The 19454-nt window shown below is 47.4% G+C and overlaps 1 protein-coding gene across 5 annotated transcripts in view; it reads right to left on the bottom strand.

Moving 5' to 3' along the window:
- Nucleotides 1-19454, bottom strand: part of LOC137429403 (tyrosine-protein kinase fyna-like) — a 135351-nt gene that overhangs the window by 9015 nt on the left and 106882 nt on the right. The window contains exon 6 of one of the 5 annotated variants that reach the window (XM_078779998.1): nt 14912-15393. The exons of the other annotated variants lie outside the window; for them this stretch is intronic. Within the exon in view, the coding sequence (XP_078636124.1) occupies nt 14933-15393 (461 nt within the window). The 3' untranslated portion in view covers nt 14912-14932. Of the gene's footprint in view, nt 1-14911; nt 15394-19454 lie in introns of those variants that run through there. 5 annotated transcript variants of the gene reach the window in all.

Raw genomic sequence — 19454 nt, 5'->3', positions numbered from 1 at the left:
TATCCACAAAAAGCAACACTACCCATAAACATCTATTTTACAAATCAACAAACGTCCCTACTGTCTTCCCCGTTCCTCCCATAAACCAAATTCGTCTTCTCTCCCTCCTAACCAATCAAATTTGCCATTTTCAACTCTCATCAAAATTTGCCATCTCCAACTGAACATCAAAATTTGCCATTACCAATTCATCATCAGTCCCTCCTAAGGAGGGAGAGATGGAATCACCCCAATGTCTCATCCATGTCGTGATGCGTCTCACCAATCCACACAGCAATTCTCATTTCCTGCACACAGAACAAAGAAAACACAGGTGTGGAGTCATCATCATCACCACAGGTAAGTGGCTGCGTATGGTGCGACAGGTTCATCAATCCTAACTATCTCCTAAATGACTTTAACAACTTTACACTACCCGGGGTCTTTCTCCGGCCAAACCATTGGCCCTCTTACACTATGGGTTCTAAAAACCAATTCCCATTGGCCAAACTGTGGTGCTTTTCAATTTGGGGTCTCACTCCCCCGATTCATCTCCCGGTGCCCTCGCACAATTTCTGGGCTGTGGCGTGTACCTCTCCCAGCGGGTCTACCCACCTGCACACCTCCACCACTGCAGTTGCCTCCGAGCTTACCTGCTCCTTACCCTAACCTAACTACCTGGGGAAGGCCCTCTGGCGCTCTCCCCACTCGGTGCCCTCTCTGGCACTGGGCTACCCGGGTCCGTCCTCCGGATCCTCGGGCCCCATCCACAACTAACGGCTCCCAGAGCCCACCTGCGGCCTCACCTGGCCGACATCCTCACAGTGGTGGAGTGCCCAACCAACTACACACACTAACAGGCTACACGCCCAGCCATTTCCACAACACTAATGCACCCATCCACAATACCATTCTGCAATCGCACCACAAATGCCAATATCCAACCACAATTTACCTATACCCTCTACCTAACACTTACACTACCCGCCCCGGGAACTCGTGAAAGGGGGTCCACTCTTCCCCCATCCACACCTTCGCACCATGCACACCACTCCGTACCACTTACTCCAACTCTCTCCACACCACTCATTCTCTGCTCCATGTATTCCACACACCTGCACTTGCACACCTGTGCTCTCACACCTGGTGCCACCTGCACCCTTCTCTCCCCAAGCGCATTCGCGCTGATCCACACACTCACTACTCACACACTGCTCCACACACCTGTCCAGTTGCACACCTGTGCAATCACACCTGTTCAATTCTCACACACACGGCATCATCTCAGCTAATTACTCCCTTCTGAAACTTGCGCTTCCCAGTCGTCCCTTTAACTATTGCGCTCCCACGTCATTATCATCCACACTAATCTACCTGCGTCCCCACTACAGGTATCAGTCACTAACTAAACTTAACGTTACCTAATGTCATCTTCGCTAGATCCCTATCAATATAACCTAACCCACCCGGGCTAGTTTTCACTGCCATACACCCCATAAACTATTGCTGCTTTGCCCCCATATGGGAAGGGTGGCAAGGATGCCACCCTTACCCACCGGGCCCATCGCTCACTACCAATTTTGCACATCAAATTTCAACAAATTAAAAATTTGCCAATCACTACCCATCATCTGCCAATCACTACTGCCAATCCCTTGCCAATCATCAAATTTTGTTTTTCTCTAATTTTGGGTCCAAAACACTAACCTCATCACCCAGTCTACTCACTAATGCCTCTCGGTGCGCCAATTCCTGTCCAAAGCCCGGCTTCGTAAAGCCAAGCCATGAATGCGGGTTGTTCTGTGCCAGCGGCTGGGTGCGTCCGGCATTCGGTGCAGGGACGGGGGCTTACCCGGGCCGAGATCCCACGCACCATCTCGGCGTGGAGCCATCCAATGTCCCGATCTCGACCTGCCGGACTGCCTCAACAAAAAGTGGTCGCCATGACGACCCTTTCTATCCAGCCGCCCGCTCCGCCTAGTGGAGCACGGACGCGGCCGTTCCAAGCGAGGCCCGGCACGCACCGAGGGCCCGATTCGGCTAAAAGTCGACCTAACCTCTAACCCGGTTACCTTCGATGCCTCACCTGCATGCTTACACCCCGCAGCCCGTTCCTTGCTCACACATCCAGCTGTGCCCATGCTCCTCGTACCTTTCCTTACACACCCAGGTACTCTCATTCCACTCACAGCCTCGGTCACACACCTGACCACCGAACACTTTGGCACACATTCGTTGGTCGCACACCTCACCAACACACCTCTTCGCGCCCCCTCCTCGGTCACCTCCTCTGTGACAATCACAGGTGTGCCCTCATTCGCACACCCAACCACGTGCCTCACCACCAACTCCAGCGTGCATTCCCACTCACGCTCTACCATTCCAGGTGTGCATCCTTCCATCCCAGGTGTACATCCTCGCTCACCTGTCACAACCAACTCACGCTCCGTGCCACTCTCACTACTCTCACCTCCACTCTTGACAGCGCACTCTTTCCCCATGCACCTGTCCGTCACACACCTTTCTCGCGCACACTCTCCCGTTACACCCTCTGTAACACTCACCACAGGTGTGCATTCTTCCTTGCCTTTGACAGCGCACTCTTTCCCCATGCACCTGTCCGTCACACACCTTTCTCGCGCACACTCTCCCGTCACACCCTCTGTAACACTTACCACACCGCGCTTCCATGTGCCCCCTCGCACACGCGCTACGACCGACTCACTCTCGCCAGCACCCTCACTCCTTGGCACGCACTTTTTCCTCACACACCCCAGAGTCGGACTTTCTCGCACACCTCCTTTTTCGCACACCAGACCTGTCGCACACTTCACCAACGGCCTCTCACGAACACCCGGGTCCATCTCGACCCCCAAGCTTCTTAAATCACCTGGCGCATCATACGCACGACCATATTGGTCACCACTTACACCGGGTCCTCTTCCTCTTCGCTTCTCCTCCATCACCTGCGAATCCCTCATCCGGTTAATGAGCACATCATCACGATCCAAACACAGACTTTGGACCAATTCTTTTACTTCCTCTTTTATCTCTTTGTTATCCCCTCTCCGTCGCTTCTTAATTTCGCTCACCCCTTCTTCCACTTCTTCTAATTTCTGCTTCACCTCTTTTATTCCCCGGTACGTCTCCTCAAGCTCGTCCTCCAAGGCTACCTTGACCGTTTCCATGTGCGTCCTCACCTGCCGGTCCTTCGTCTCCATTACCTCTATCACCTCGTCCAGCCTCGTTGTCAGTCCCTCACGTACCATCTGACATTCCCTCTTCGTCGCTACCAAGTCGTCTTTTAGTTCTTTCTGTGTCGCTTTTAAACCTCCTAATACCGCTGTGTTCTTCTTTACCTGCTCCACTAACTCAGTCTGTCCCTCCGTCAGCTGTTCCACCTCCTGCGTCAGGTCCTCTATGCCCCCTTGTAACTTTACAGTCCCCTTTCTCACCTCCTTCTCCATGTGCTCCTTACAGTGCCTCACCTCCTCGCGCACTCCTCCGACCTCCTCACTCACACCTCTTCTGATCTCCTCTCCCATCACCTGCATCTCCTGCCCAGATGCCACCCTCATCTGCTCCATTTCCTCCCTGTGAGCATCCAGTTTGGTTTCTACCCCCATTCTGACCCCCTCTATCTGCTGCCCCATTTGGTTAACTTCCCTTTCCGCTTGGTCCCTCATGTCCCTCAATTTGCCTTCCATCCTGTTTTCTAACCCCTCTAACCCATTTTTCACTCCCTCTATCTGATTCTCCTGGGCAGCCATTCTATTTTCTACCCCCATTAACCCATTTTTCACCTCTTTTATCCCGTTGTCTAACCCCTCACCGGTACCCCTCGCTTCGTCCCTCATTACCCCCATTTGGCCCTCTAATCGCTCACTATCAGCCCTCATTTCGTCCCTCATTACCCCCATACTGTTTTTCAAACCTCCAATTTGGTCTCCCATTTGTTCCATAAAGGCCCTCATTTGCAGGAGGAAAAGGTTCGAATCCACCGGTGGCGCTACCACGGTCGCGGGCGTGGGCGCCGTGGCCATGTGCGAGGCGCCATTTCGCGCGCCCGCCATGTCGGGCGCAACGACGCTAATTTGTGCGTCTGCTACCCTCGCTGCTTCGCTCTCCTCGCGTCCCTCAATTTGGTCCTGGACCGACCCTGCCTCACTCTCCTCTACCGGACCCCAGCTGTCTTGATCCGCCATAGCGCGACTTTCAAAATTCGGGTTTTTATATTTTGTAAAACACAATCAAATTTCGCCTTTATAATTTCGAGCGCGTAAACGCGCTCCGGATCGAATTCTACTTCCCAAAATTTGGGCCTAACAAATTTAGTCCCAGGTCCGAATCCCACTCCTGACACCAATTGTTACAGACACGACTTTGATGTTATGGTGGGCCGAGCGGAATGGCCGCCGTGTCCGCACAAGTTACCCGATTATACTCGAACGTTGCCGAGTCGCGCTACGCTAAATCAATGAAGGAAAAGGACACAACGGCTGGGATTAAAATGACACGACACCAGGGATACGGTTCTCAAGACCTCCGGAGGAGGTTATATTAGGGCGGAAGGTCAGATTACAACGACAAGAGGGACAGCATAGAAAGGCAGGCACTTAGACACACTCTTATATTAGCCCCGACAGACGACAGATAAACGGGACAAAACTGACTCACACGGGGATTGATGGCAAGGAGGGGCAGGTCTTCGATGGCTCAAGGTGCACCTTGGCTCAGGGGCAAAATCGACCCGGTCCAGTCCAAAGATGCGGGAGGTCTCACTCAGCGCTCGGAGGTGGTGACTTGTCTTCTCAAGCTGGGGGCGCATCTGACGTCACGTCCGGTAAGTGGCCGCGTATATCCGGCGGGGAGTGACACGCCCTCGGCTCGTTAGCTCCGCCCCAGATGGAATCGGCCCGTTGCTTCTCATTGGGTGCGTGCGGGGGGGTTACCGGCTCCGCCCTTGACGAGGGGCTGACAGGGAGCCCCTTCGTGGTAACCCCGTCGGAGCGCATGGTCAATGGCGGCTAACCGAGCCGGTGTGAGGACGCACACTCCCCCGCGCCGCGCCGCCCCCATTCTCCTCTGTTGTTGTAGTTGTAGTTGTTGTAGTTGTTGTAGTTGTTGTTGTTGTTGTAGTTGTTGTTGTTGTTGTTTCATGGGGAAGATGGGAGGAGGTAAGGGGAGGTCCTAAACTCACTACTGGTGCCATACAATCACATTCTGGTGCAACGAAGAGTCAGAATTAATGGAAACGAGTCCTTAACTGACATAGACTAAGAATAACTAGCAAGATGTCCGAAAGTTGTCTACGTGAGATGCGGTGGACCTGGGCACGACATTTAATGGGGGAAAAAGGGGAAGGTCGGTTCTACAGAGTGTTATTTACAGGCAATGGGACTAGGGAATGGGGGATTGGGGATAGTTGGGGAGTATTGGGGAAATAGGGGAATATTTACAAGCGGATATGGAGGCCAAATGCCATATTCGCAACAATATATATATATATATATATATATATATATATATATATATATATATATATATATATATATATACAGTCACGTGAAAAAGTAAGTACACCCCATGTAAAGTTTTGACTTTTTCAACATATTTCAACATACAGCTATTTGATCTTCATTTCAACAATATTGATAGATAAAGGTGGTATAATAAAACAAATATCATGAAACATTTACATTTTGTAGTCCATTGTATAATTTAAATAAACATAAATGCAAATGTCGCATGTGGAAAAAGTAAGTACACCCCTGGCTCCAATAGGTTGTATTGCCCCCTTTCGCAGAAACAACCTCAAGTAGGCGTTTCTTATAACTGTCTACCAGTCTCTGACATCGACTGAGAAATTTTTGCCCACTCCTCCATGCAGAATTCTTTCAGCTGTGCGATGTTTGAGGGGTTTCTTGCATGCACAGCTCGTTTCAAATCGCCCCACAATATCTCGATGGGATTTAGATCCGGGCTTTGACTTGGCCATTCCAGAACCCTCCATTTCTTTCTTTTCAGCCATTCCTTGGTGGATTTACCGGTATGTTTAGGGTCATTGTCATGGTGCAAGGTCCACCTTCGGTTGAGCTTCAACTTTCCGACAGATGGCCTCACATTATCCTCAAGCACCCTCTGATACAATGAAGAATTCATAGTGGATTCTATGATGGTGAGCTGCCCAGGCCCTGATGCAGCAAAGCTGCCCCAAACCATAATATTTCCACCACCATGCTTTACAGTTGGTATCAGGTTCTTGTGGTCAAATGCTGTCTTTGGTTTTTGCCAAACATGTCTTCTGGTACTGTGGCCAAATAGCTCTACCTTGGACTCATCTGTCCAGAGCACATTGTTCCAGAAGTGCTGGTCTTTGCCTAGGTGTTCATTGGCAAACTTTAGTCTTGCCTTGATGTTCTTTCTGGACAGCAAAGTTTTCCTCCTGGCACACCTCCCATGTAGATCAAATTTGTGCAGCTTCTTTCTAATGGTAGACACGTGCACTTTGACATCAACAGTGGCAAGAGCTACCTGTAGGTCCCATGATGACATTCTGGAGTTTTTGAGACTTCTCTCAGCATCTTGCGGTCTGCTCTCGAGCTGAACTTGCTGGGGCGGCCTGGCCTGAACAAGTTGGCAGTTGTTTGGAATCTTCTCCACTTGTAGATGGTCTTCCGGACAGTCGAATGATTGATTTCAAATTGTTTGGAGATCTTTTTAAATCCCTTCCCAGACTCGTAGGCATCTAAAACCTTCTTTCTGAAGGCTTCAGATAGCTCTTTTGATCTAGGCATGGTGACGCCGCACACTTCAACAACAAAGAGCAAACCAAACTAAATGTCTGAGGTTTAAATAAGACAGGTTCCTCCAAGATCCTCTCGAATGATGTTCTAATCATTTGCACCTGAGCTGGTGCACCTGATTCTACTTTTAGGTATTTGAAGCAGTGATAAATGTAGGGGTGTACTTACTTTTTCCACATGCGAAATTTGCATTTATGTTTATTTAAATTATACAATGGACTACAAAATGTAAATGTTTCATGATATTTGTTATATTATATCACCTTTATCTATCAATATTGGTGAAATGAAGATCAAATACTTGCATGTTGAAATATGTTGAAAAAGTCAAAGCTTTACATGGGGTGTACTTACTTTTTCACGTGACTGTGTGTATATATATATATATATATATATATATATATATATATATATATATATATATATATATATATATATATATATATATCTATATATCTCTATATATAAAGGAGGAGTGTCTGTCTGTCTGGATGTCCGCTTATAACTCAAGAACTACACATCGGAGAAAAGTTTTAGACACAGATTCGGAATCAGCATAAAATTCCGGTGGTTATAGGCTACTTTTTATATTAAAATCAATGGTTTAAAAAACCGCGCCAGCTGCAATTCCATGGTGTAGTTTGTGGCGGCGCTATTGCCCCTTTCCGATCCCATGACGCATTGCGGTTCCGATTCGCGATAAGGTCTATGCGCTATCACCGACACTTTTCCACCTTTTCCATTCCTTTTAATCAGATTTACCTTATCGTCCATCGTAACCACATTACGATTGGAAACACTAGCATTATCCTTCTTCGGATCCATGGCTAACACAGACACAGTAAAGGAATACTGTACGTCGCCTCTGTTTTGAATGCGAATCAGCGGTTGCGTGTACGTACAGTATACTGTACGTACATATTTATATATTTTTAATGTGCTTTTTATTGTATTTTAAATTGTTTTTTAGCTTCGTTTATTGTTAATTTATGTACTATTTCATTTATTTTAAATATATTTTTAAGGAAAACAAATGTTGTCACGTCCGTAGGAGTGACGTAAAGTCGCACATAATGACAAAATGCGCGCCATTTTTTCGCGTCAAGAACGGAAAAACATTCCTCATTAATATCATCCTGGCCAAGGTTCGTCAAAATTCGGAAATTGCTCTGGCTGTGGCCTCAAGTGGAATTGCAGCTACACTTCTTGAAGGAGGAAGGACAGCACACTCAACTTTCAAACTGCCTTTTGATTTGACCAAGCAAGACACGCCAACCTGCAACATTAGCAAGAATTCAGCAAATGCCAAGATCCTTCAACAGTGCAAAATCATCATCTGAGATGAGGCTACTATGAACCACAAGCAGGCATTCGAAGCAGTGAACAGAACACTCCAAGATATTCACAACAACAAGAAAATCATGGGTGGTGTGACAACTGTTCTGGCTGGAGACTTTCGTCAGACTCTCCCATTCATCCAACGGGGCACAAGAGCAGATCAAGTCAAGGCCTGTATCAAGTCTTCTTATCTCCTCTGGCCACATGTGCAAAGACTTACCCTGAATACCAACATGAGAGTCCACCTTCTTGGTGACAACACTGCAGGGGCGTTCTCAAGCCAGCTTTTGAAAGTTGGCAATGGCCTATACCCTCAAGATGCATCAGAACAAATAATTCTACCATTTGGACAGTTTGTTGAAACAAAAGATGACTTGATCAAAAAGGTCTTTCCCAATATGGAGACCCAGTTCCAGGACTCATCATGGCTTGCCGAAAGAGCCATTTTGGCCCCCAAGAACAATGCTGTTCAAGAGATCAACAATTTGCTCCTCCACCAACTTCCCGGTCATGAAAGAAATTATGATTCTCTTGACAAAGTGACAGATGAAGATCAGGCAGTAAACTTCCCAACTGAGTTTCTCAACAGTCTTCAGCCTCAAGGACTCCCAACACACAGGTTGATTCTCAAGGTGGGAGCACCAATCGTGCTTCGAAGGAATCTTGATCCACCAAAGCTGTGTAATGGAACACGATTGACAATCCAGCAAATGATGCCGCATGTCCTAGAGGCAACCATCCTCTCAGGACAATACAGAGGAGAGAAAGTATTCATTCCAAGGATACCACTTATTCCACCTGACCTTTCATTCTCCTTCAAGAGGCTTCAGTTCCCCATCAGGCTATGTTTTGCTATGTCCATCAACAAGGCGCAGGGGCAATCAATGAAGGTTGTAGGCCTGAACTTCACAGAACAAGTGTTTGCCCATGGCCAGCTGTACGTGGGCTGCTCGAGGGTTGGAAAACCAAGCAATCTTGATGTCTTGGCACCAAGTAAGAAAACTAGAAATGTTGTATACCAAAAGGTTTTGAGAAATTGAAAATTGACAAAACGTCATGTAGGAAATGTACTGTGATATTGCTCGAAAATATACATGTTCTTTTCATCATATATTTGTCTTATTCTTATCCAACCCGGGCGAAGCCGGGTACCTCAGCTCGTATATATATAAATACAGACTTGGCATTTAATATGGAATATTTTTTTTTCTTGACTTGGGTTTACTTTCTGAACTCGGTATATCAATCTGGTGAGTTTCTTTTACACTTCGGTGATTTCTTTGTTAAAAAGAACCATGTCACTGATTGTCTGTCGCAGCAAGAAATCAATAACAGGATTATATCACAGGTGGTGTGACAAAATGTACGGACAGGTACATTTGACCTTTGGCTTCACAATAGGGTATATAAGGGTTGTTGCGTTCTGTATTAGTGGAAAACAACTGCTGCACGTCTACAAAAGTTATTGCCGCTTCCCCTGGAGATGGTCCGTCAACTTGACAATGCTGTTTGTCATTTAGTGGTGGCTTTACGAAATTCCGGCATGAAACAGCGTGCTATTGCTCGGCAGTATGGCATCACTCAAGGTCAGGTGTCAAAGATCCTGAAACGAAATGCTCAGAGGGGTGTCCCTACTCCAATACCTAGGTCAGGACGTCCCTGCAGAACCACAAGGAGGGATGATCGCCAGCTGCACCGGTTAGTCCGCAATGGCCGTACCAAGTCAGCTAATCGGCTTAGGGCTGAGTGGCAGCAACTGACAAATGTGCCTGTATCCAGAAGGCTAGTCAACCAACGCCTGGTTCAAGCAGGCTTTCATGCCAGGCGTCCCCCGAGAAAGCCATGTCTGACCAGACAACACCGCCAGCGCCGATTGCAGTGGGCCAGAGAGCACCGTCAATGGCAGCCAGGACACTGGAATCACGTGTTCTTCAGTGACAAGTCTAGATTTCTGGTCTATCGTCAATATGGCCGCGTCCGAGTGCGCAAACAAGTGCATGAAGCCTACAACGAAGATTGTATAGTGCCAAGAGTCCAAGCTGGAGGTGGTGGGGTGACCGTTTGGGCTGCTTTTCATGCAGGGGGCAAAACTGACCTGGTTGTTCTGAATGGAAACCTGAACCAGTTCAAGCACAGGGCCATTCTGGAAGAAACATTGCTTCCATTTGTTCATGCAGCCTTTCGAGGAAACTTTGTCTTCCAAGATGACAATGCACGGCCTCATCGTGCTCGCATGATCCAACACTTTCTTGCTGACCGTGGTGTAGAGCATATGGAGTGGCCTGCCATGTCCCCGGATATGAATCCGATAGAGAACTTGTGGGCAGAATTAACGCGTCAAATCGACAACTTGGACCAGCAGCCTGCCTCTGTGCGTCAATTGCAGCAGGCTATTGTAACTGCATGGCAAGCGATTCCTGTCCAAACCTTGGCAAATCTTGTGAACAGCATGCCTCAACGTGTACGTGCTCTCCTGACTGCTCGTGGGGGTTACACGAAGTACTGAACTGTAATTTTACTGTCCGTAATCCCAGTCGTAATTTAACTTTTGTTTTTGTTAAAAAAAAATTTGGGCTAGTGTGCAAAATAAAGAGATACTTCTGGAAAACGCACAGAAGTTTAACACAGTACTGTCCGTGAATTGAGTTCGATATCAGTTTACATCACTTTCAAGGATCAATTTATTTGCTTCAAAATGTCAAATGTGGGTTTTGTTTCTTTTAAAGGTCACATTAACAAAATCTAGAATAATTTCAACATAATCCCAATGAACTTTTGGTTCTAAGTCATCTTGAAAAGTAAGTTCACCCCCACAAAAAAAATATTCCATATTAAATGCCAAGTCTGTATATACAGTATATATATATATATTGTTGTGGATATGTGGATTGTGTTTTTTTGTTTTTATTGCTTTATTCTGGACCCTCCTGCCTCCAGTCTGTGTATAAAGGTCAAAGGTCGTTCCGTAGTTATTTCATAAACAATCACGTTAGCCAATCATAGATTTCCTCCTTGTTGACAGTTATTTCCTTATTCTGTGTAGTAAGGTAAGGCCTTGTCTTCCATTAATTGACACTCCATTGCACCGAATTCAAATAGATAGATCCCCTTTCATTCCCATTCCCAAAGCCTCTACTGCCAACTGAATTTGCCGCCATTAGCCACGAGGTAGGCTCGGAGAAGAAGGGGGAGGAGCTGCCGAATCCTGGGCGTGCCCGCCCATCGTCATCAAGGGTGGAGCCAGAGGGCCGTGCCGACCAATCAGGGCCGAGGCGAGCTCACCGATAGGCGTGTTCTAGCGGCCGGCGGCTTGATCGCCCGCGGCGTTATAAAAAGCGCACGCGGAAGCCGTTGACAGAAGCGCGGGGGAAGCCTTTGACACAAGTGCGCAGAAGTAGTGAGAAGGAAGCCTCTGAGAGAAGTGCGCGAAAGAAGTAGGAAGGAAGCCTCTGAGAGAAGTGCGCAGGAGTGATGAAAAGGAGTCCTGAGAAAGCACACGACGTCCCCACGGCAGCAGTTTGAACCACCGGAGCTTGAACCACAGCAGCTTTGAACCATCGCAGCTTTGACCGCCGCAGCTTGAGCGTTGACGGCAGGTTGCTGTTGAGGAAGGGTGGCGGCTGCTCCCTCCCGGCCCGGCCGTCCTCTGGTCCGAGCTGAACCTTCCTCCCGGTCCAGCCATTCACTCCTGCCTCCATTCCCCATTCGTGTGAGTCCGTCTTTGTTTGTTCTGTCCTGGGTTAATTAAGACTGTTATAGGTAAGCTAGAATTTTCACTGTGTCCTTCTGGTCCGTCCCTCTTTCTGTCTTTATTTTGTTATCCTTCATTCTTCCTTGGTTTCTTTGGTCCTGTAAATAGTAATAAATAATAATCGTATTTAAAACCTTTTTTTGTCTTCTTCTTCTTCTTCACATCCGTGTCGCCTTTGTCTTTTCCCTCATTGAATATCTGTGGCACAATTTGGCCAACATTTCAGGATCGGGTCTAGTCTTGGTAAACGGTTCGGGCCGCGGCGCCATCCGCTCGGCAAATTAACATCTTATCCGCGGTCCGTAACTATATATATATATATATATATATATATATATATATATATATATATATATATATATATATATTATATATATATATATATATATATATATATTATATATATATATATATATATATATATATATATATATATATATATATATATATATTGTGGTTTTGTAAATAAAGGCAACCCCCCTATAGTTAGTTGCACCACAATATGTAGCCTCACTTCATTAATTATTTCTTATTAAATGTGAAGTATTGTCTCCTTCCCAGTGTTAGTATGTGTTGAGGCAGGTAGAGAAAGGGTAGGCCTCATTGAAGCCTGGAATGTTACGTCATGGGCCTAGGACAAGTCAAGCAGGCCCAAGGGAGGAGCTGGAGGGCGTGGCTGGTAAGCAGCGAACGGCCAATGGGAGTTAAAGGGAGCGGCCAATAACGGCAGCCAATGGGAGTTAAAGGGAGTGGCCAATAACGGTGGCCAATGAGAGTTAAAGGGAGTGGCCAATAACGGCGGCCCAAGAGAGCTAAGGGGAGTGACTAATGAGGGGCTGTCACGACACATGACCCCCGGCGGCCATTGGAGGCCCGTGGAACATTCTAGGGGGCCCCGGGGGATATAAAACCCGGCCCGGACCCCCGAACTCTCTCTCGGGATTCGCAGGCTGACACTCTCTCTCTGGACTCTGACGATCTCTGGCTCTGGATTCGCTCTCTGGCCTCTTCTGTCCTGGGATTCTGAACACTCTCTCTGCCCTGACGACCTCTGCCTGGACTCCCTGCACGTGCGCTTTGCCTCGCTGACTTTGGGACACGCTCCGTGGATTCCCGTTACGTGCACGACTGAGATCGACGTCCCTGCCGCGAACATCCTCGGGGGGACCGGCCCATCGAGCCGTCCAGGCGAACTGCACCAATCGGCCGCGCTTTGTGCGCATCCCCCTCTTCTTCCCCTTCCCCGAACGAGTCTGAGGGCCCTTGTCCGGGAAACGTAAGTAAGGCTGTTAAGGTTCTCCTCTGTGTCCCTTTTCTATCACCATTGTACATTTGTGAATAAATCCTGTGGTTTGTTTCCAACTTGGCCGTTTTCATCCCTTCACCATTGGCCTCGCATTGCACGAGTTAAAACCGCTCGATCGGGTTCATAGTGATGAACGGCACGAGTTGCGTGACACACAAACCGCTCGGGCGTACCATACCCGCGTGACTCGTGTGAGGTTCAGCCCCCGTCCTCACGGCTGCGTGTTTCAAAGGTACTCGGGTTGTGACCGTTAACCCTTCCGCGCGTTAGCTGTGGGTTCGGCGGCTGGAATTGCCCAGCAATCAGTCCTCCAAGAGTATAGCGTGGGGCGGCCTCGAAGCTCGAGGGGGAGCAGGGCTTAACCCCCCCTCAGTATGTCGATGAGCTAGAGATCCACAACAATATATATATATATATACATATATATATATATATATATATATATATATATATATATATATATATATATATATATATATTAGGGTGGTGCTCAAAATAATTTTTTTTAAATATTTACTGGGACATGGCTTTATGTTGTTCCTTTTGTTCCAAAATGAAAAGACACCAAATATGAAAGCAATCTGATTTTATTTAGGGGTGCCACATCAGCCTTCAAACTAAAGGTGTCTCCAAAACTTTTCTATATATGGATCGAAAGCAAAACCAGAAGTTTGTTTTATGAAAATCCACCCTCCACTCACTTTCTTTGTATTCTAGCAAACACAAGTTACAATAGCTGCACAAATAGCACTATATTGCTATGAAAACTCAAATTCAATGATAACAATCCAAATGTTCAGTTCATAAAATGAAGAGACACCATATCACATAATATTAAAAAACCCAAATATAATGAGAAATGTAACTCCTATTTCTGGGCCTGTTTCACCACTGTTGCCTTCTTGGCATCGGGGTACATCTTCCTGTGAGCAGCAACAACTTGGAGCAGAGCTTGCTTTTGCTCTTCATCCTTTGTAAGGAGCTTATTGTAGTCTTGTATCAATGCGACACCCCTTTCTGCCCTGTCGTTCACCACGACTAAGCCACTGGCGGCTTTCTTTGCTTCCTGAAAGCTGGTTTCTTGCTCCCATGAACCAGGATCCTTATCCATCCAATCAGTTGGGGTCCCTAGGATGCTGAAGAAATGCTTGGTGTGTTTTGTTATGAGGCCAGCGATTGACAGGGCGGTTCCTCGTTTGATAGCTGGTCTCTTTGGAGAGGGGTTTTCACCGTCATTTTTCAATGCTTCAATCATATTGATCTTGCTTTCTTTGTCAATTCTGGTGTCAAATAATGCAAATGCCACTAGTACTGGGCTCATGTACCACGTGTGGCGGCCAAGTGCCTTCAAGGCTGCCTGAGCCATCTTCTGATTGATTTGTTCAAACTTTTCCAACTTCTTGAAGAGGTTAATGTCATTCAGGGGAGCCTCAATAGCTTGTGGAGCCCGAAACCAAGCCTGTACATACACAAGGCAGACAAAAATGTTGAAGGCTCGGAGTTCTCTCGCCTCTCGAAGTGTCAAGTGGAACTCTGACCGAAACATGAACACCTGTAGTGAATATAGTGCTTTTGCCATCCATCTGGCTCTGTGCATTGCTCCTGGAGCCATGATCCGGATTCCACGAGGTGGAATTCCTCCCATGTAGATGACAGTCAGTTCTAGGAGTTCACGATAATCATCTCGTGGCTGCTGATCTTTCAAACACACAAGAACGTTTTTGCTTCCAACACAGTGTCTCCAGATCCCATTTAAGCCTTCCTCTCTGAGAATTGATCGTGAAGAAACTTCCTGTCCTCGGGGTTGGTGATTATGGCCTCCGAATCTGCATGCCTAAGATCAAACGTCTTCTCCAAGGAGGCCTTGAAGGATGCTACCTTTCTCTCTTGGGTCGCACCACCCCGCTTTGCACCTTTTTGGAGGCTCCTCCATTCTTCATATAGCCTCTCCAAACGATGGATGCAGTGCTGCTTCGTCGTTGTAGGTAGGTGAGCTTTTTCCCAGAACTTCACAACCTCTTCAATGGTGAGGGTTGCACTCTCCCGGGCAGTGCGATTCTCCTTCTTCAGGTGATGGAAAAACAGGACAAGAGATTGATGCACAGTCGGGAGCTTGGCACCTTTGATGGCATCTCCAGAAGTGGACCCAATGAGATACACATTATCCTGAGCCCGAGTTTTCAATGAAACACTGGTACTAGCACATGCCATATCTGCAAAATAAGCAAGAATGTGGGTAAAATCCTGTTAATTCTTACTCCACAGGGTCACTCTCTACAAAAGAGCCACAGTCAATAAGTTAGGCCTACATATTACACACTAAAAAAGCGTACCCCTGACCCCGGGAACCTGTACAAAACATGCATGAAAATTGCCCAGATAGTGATCATAGGAAGTCTCAAAACTGTATGTATAATATATTGTATATATATAATGTATAATGTGTATTGATGTATATTTATTATTTAATGTATATTTACTATATATTTATTTTAAATATTATATTTAATGTATATATATAATTATGTATTTATTTTGTGTATATACAGCCCAAAAAATGGGAATTCCTATTTTTGCATGGGGGAAAATTCATCACTGATGTGGCACCCCTAAATATTATTGGATTCCATTCAAATTTGGTGTGGTTTCCTTTGACACCAAAAGGAACAAAAATAGACCATGTCCCGGAGAAAGTCTGCATTTTGCTTTTTTGAAGCCCACCCTAATATATATATATATATATATATATATATTATATATATATATCTGTATTATATATATATATCTCTATATATATATATCTCTATATATAAAGGAGGAGTGTCTGTGTGTGTGTGTGTGTGTGTGTGTGTGTGTGTGTGTGTGTGTGTGTGTGTATATGTGTGTCTGTCTGGATGTCCGCTTATAACTCAAGAACTACACATCGGAGAAAAGTTTTAGACACAGATTCGGAATCAGCATAAAATCCTGGTGGTTATAGGCTACGTTTTATTTTAATATTGTTACAGACGCGGTTTTGGATGTTAGTTTACCGAGCGGTTTGGTATGACCGCGTCTGCACAGTTTACCTGATTCCACTCGAACGTTGGCCGAATCGCGCTACGCTAGATCAATGAAGGAAAGGACACAACGGCTGGGTTAAATGACACGACACCAGCGGTACAGTTCTCAAGACCTCCGGAGGAGGTTATAATATTTGTATGCAGAACGTTTTAGATTACACCGACAAGAGGTACAGCACAGTAAGGTGGGCACTTAATCACGGTCTTATCTTAGCCCCGACAGACCACAGATAAACGGGACAAGACTGACTCACACAGGGATTGATGGCAAGGAAGGGCAGAATCGATGGCTCAAGGTGCACCTTGGCTCAGGGACAGGATCCACACGGTCCGGTCCAGATATACGGGGAGGTATCGTCGCGCTGGAGGTGGCGTCTGTTTCTCCTCAAGCTGGGGGCGCATCTCACGTCACCTCCGGTAAGTGGCTGCGTATATCCAGCGGGGAGTGACACGCCCTCGGCTCGTTAGCTCCGCCCCAGATGGAATCCGTCCGCCGCTTCTTATTGGGTGCGGGGGGTTACCGGGCTCCGCCCTTGACGAGGAGCTGACAGTCAGCCCCTGCGTGGTAACCCCGTCGGAGCTCATGGGAAATGGCGGCTAACCAAGCCGGAGTGAGGACGCCCACTCCCCGCACCGCCGCCGCGCTGCCCCCGCTGTGGTTGTAGTTGTTGTTGTTGTTGTAGTTCCATGAGATGATGGGAGGTATTGGGAGGTCCTAAACTCACTACTGGTGCCATACAATCACATTCTGGTGCAACGAAGAGTCAGAATTAATGGAAACGAGTCCTTAACTGACATAGACTAAGAATAACTAGCAAGATGTCCGAAAGTTGTCTACGTGAGATGCGGTGGACCTGGGCACGACATTTAATGGGGGAAAAAGGGGAAGGTCGGTTCTACAGAGTGTTGTTTACAGACAATGGGACTAGGGAATGGGGGATTGGGGATAGTGGGGGAGTATTGGGGAAATAGGGGAATATTTACAAGCGGATATGGATGGAGGCCAAATCCCATATCCGCAACATTGCACCCTTCTCTACCTCGGGGCGTCCCAACCCGATAAATCTTTACCTACGTTAGTGTGGCACTCAGATGTAGTTCCCTCTACTATTAACTCTACCGTGAGTGCGACAGTTTTACAGATGTTCACAAATGAGTAAATATGTCCCCCTGCGACGTTGCACCCTTCTCCTCACAGAAACACACCCACAGGATAACCGAATCGCGGAAAGAATCCTCAAACTAAACATACAGCCGGTAGGGAGCATTATTTACAATTGACGCTACTTTATTTACAAGACTAACCCAGGACCTGTGATTGTTCTTTCTGGGGGGGAGACAGTCTGCTCTGCATCAATGCACCATTAAAGCACCCAAAAACGCACCAAAGCACCCTCAAGCACCAATCGGTGCAGTCACCATTGTTCATGAAAATAAAAACAACAACCCCTAACCCTGCAGGTGTCTCTTGCTCTTCGGCTCCCTCTGCTGGTTATTATTATTGTCTTCCAGTTGTTGTCTTTCTTTCATTTTCCTACTGGCGGCCTATTTGCAATAAAGTGTGCCCCATGTGTCCTTTTTATTTTCTTTATTTATGGCCCACAGGGCCGACTACGTGTGGTTCACCTGTGGGGCATCGGTGCCCTGTGGCCAAGGTCCGCCAGCAAGATTTCGGGCCCTCATGGCCGGTTCCAGCAGAGGGGCCATGCCCCAACCCATGGGGTCCATCAGTGGTGCTCGGCCACAGGCATGTGGTCCATAATGTGGTGCATCGTTGCAGACAGCTGGTTCTGAGAGTGCCGGGCGCACAATGGCCGACTCACGCACGCTCCCCTCGGCACCCAATGGCGCACAGGTCATGTGGGAGACAAAAGGGGAAAGACAATGAGCGAAGGGTAAGGTCACAAGGGTACACATCAATAAGGCAATGCAAGGCGAAATGCGTACGGAGGGCGAAGTGAGAAAGCTCGTCCCTACCGTACGTCACCCCCCTGTCACCTACCCTACCCTTGCCCTTACCCCATATGTACAAAAATCTACACATTTACAAATTCGTCACTACTGTCACTTCTTCCCCATATTTCCCCTATACCAAATTCGTCTCCACAATCCCTCTACTTCAAAATTTGCCATCACCAAATTCATCATCAATCCTCATAAGGAGGCAGAGATGGAACCATCACAGCACAATGTCACACCCACATCATGATGCGTCTCACAATCCAAACATTTGCACAGTAAAAATAGTTAAACATGGCATGGTGCGGAGTTCCTGTCACCTCAGGTGAGTGGATGCAGATGGTGCGAGGAGACTTCATCCTAACTACTTTCTAAATGACATTAACACACTTTACACTACCCGGGGTCTTTCCCTGCCAATCCATTGGCCACTTACACTATTGGTTCTAAAAACCAATTCCCATTGACCAAACTGTGGTGCTTCTCAATTTGGGGTCTCACTCCCCCGATTCATCTCCCGGTGCCTCGCACAATTTCTGGGCTGCGACGTGTAGCTCTCCCAGCAGGTCTACCCACCTGCACACCTCCACCACTGTAGTTGCCACCCGAGCTTACCTAGCTCCTCACCCTAACCTAACTAACTGGGGACAGCCCCTCCTGGCTCTGTCACCCCATGGTGCCCTCTGGCACTGGGCTACCCGGGTCCGTCCTCCGGATCCTCGGGCCCCATCCACAACAACTACTACCGGCTCCCAGAGCCCACCTGCGGCCTCACCTGGCCGACATCCTCACAATGGTGGAGTGCCCAACCAACTACACACACTAACAGGCTACACGCCCAGCCATTTCCACAACACTAATGCACCCATCCAAAGACCATTCTTTCACCCGCACCACAGATGCCAATATCCAACCACAATTTACCTGTACCCTCTACCTAACACTTACACTACCCGCCCCGGGTATCCGTGATGGGGGTCCACTCTTCCCCCATTCACACCTTCGCACCATCCACTCCACTCCACAATTTCCACCATACTCACTCCACGACCATCCATTCCTATACTCCATACCATTTATTCCATACACCTGTCCTCCATTCACCTGTTCAGTTGCACACCTGTGCAATCCTACCTGGTGCCACCTGCACCCTCCTCCTCTTCCTGGACCAGTTGGTCAACACAACACACAATCACCACTACTCCCTCATACACTGCTCCACACACCTGTTCAGTTGCACACCTGTGCAATCA

This window comes from Myxine glutinosa, chromosome 6, assembly GCF_964187855.1.
Source record: "Myxine glutinosa chromosome 6, kmMyxGlut1.1, whole genome shotgun sequence".
NCBI classification, from domain to species: domain Eukaryota; kingdom Metazoa; phylum Chordata; class Myxini; order Myxiniformes; family Myxinidae; genus Myxine; species Myxine glutinosa.
Note: the sequence above shows the minus strand (reverse complement) of the source record. Positions and strands in the feature narration are given on the sequence as shown.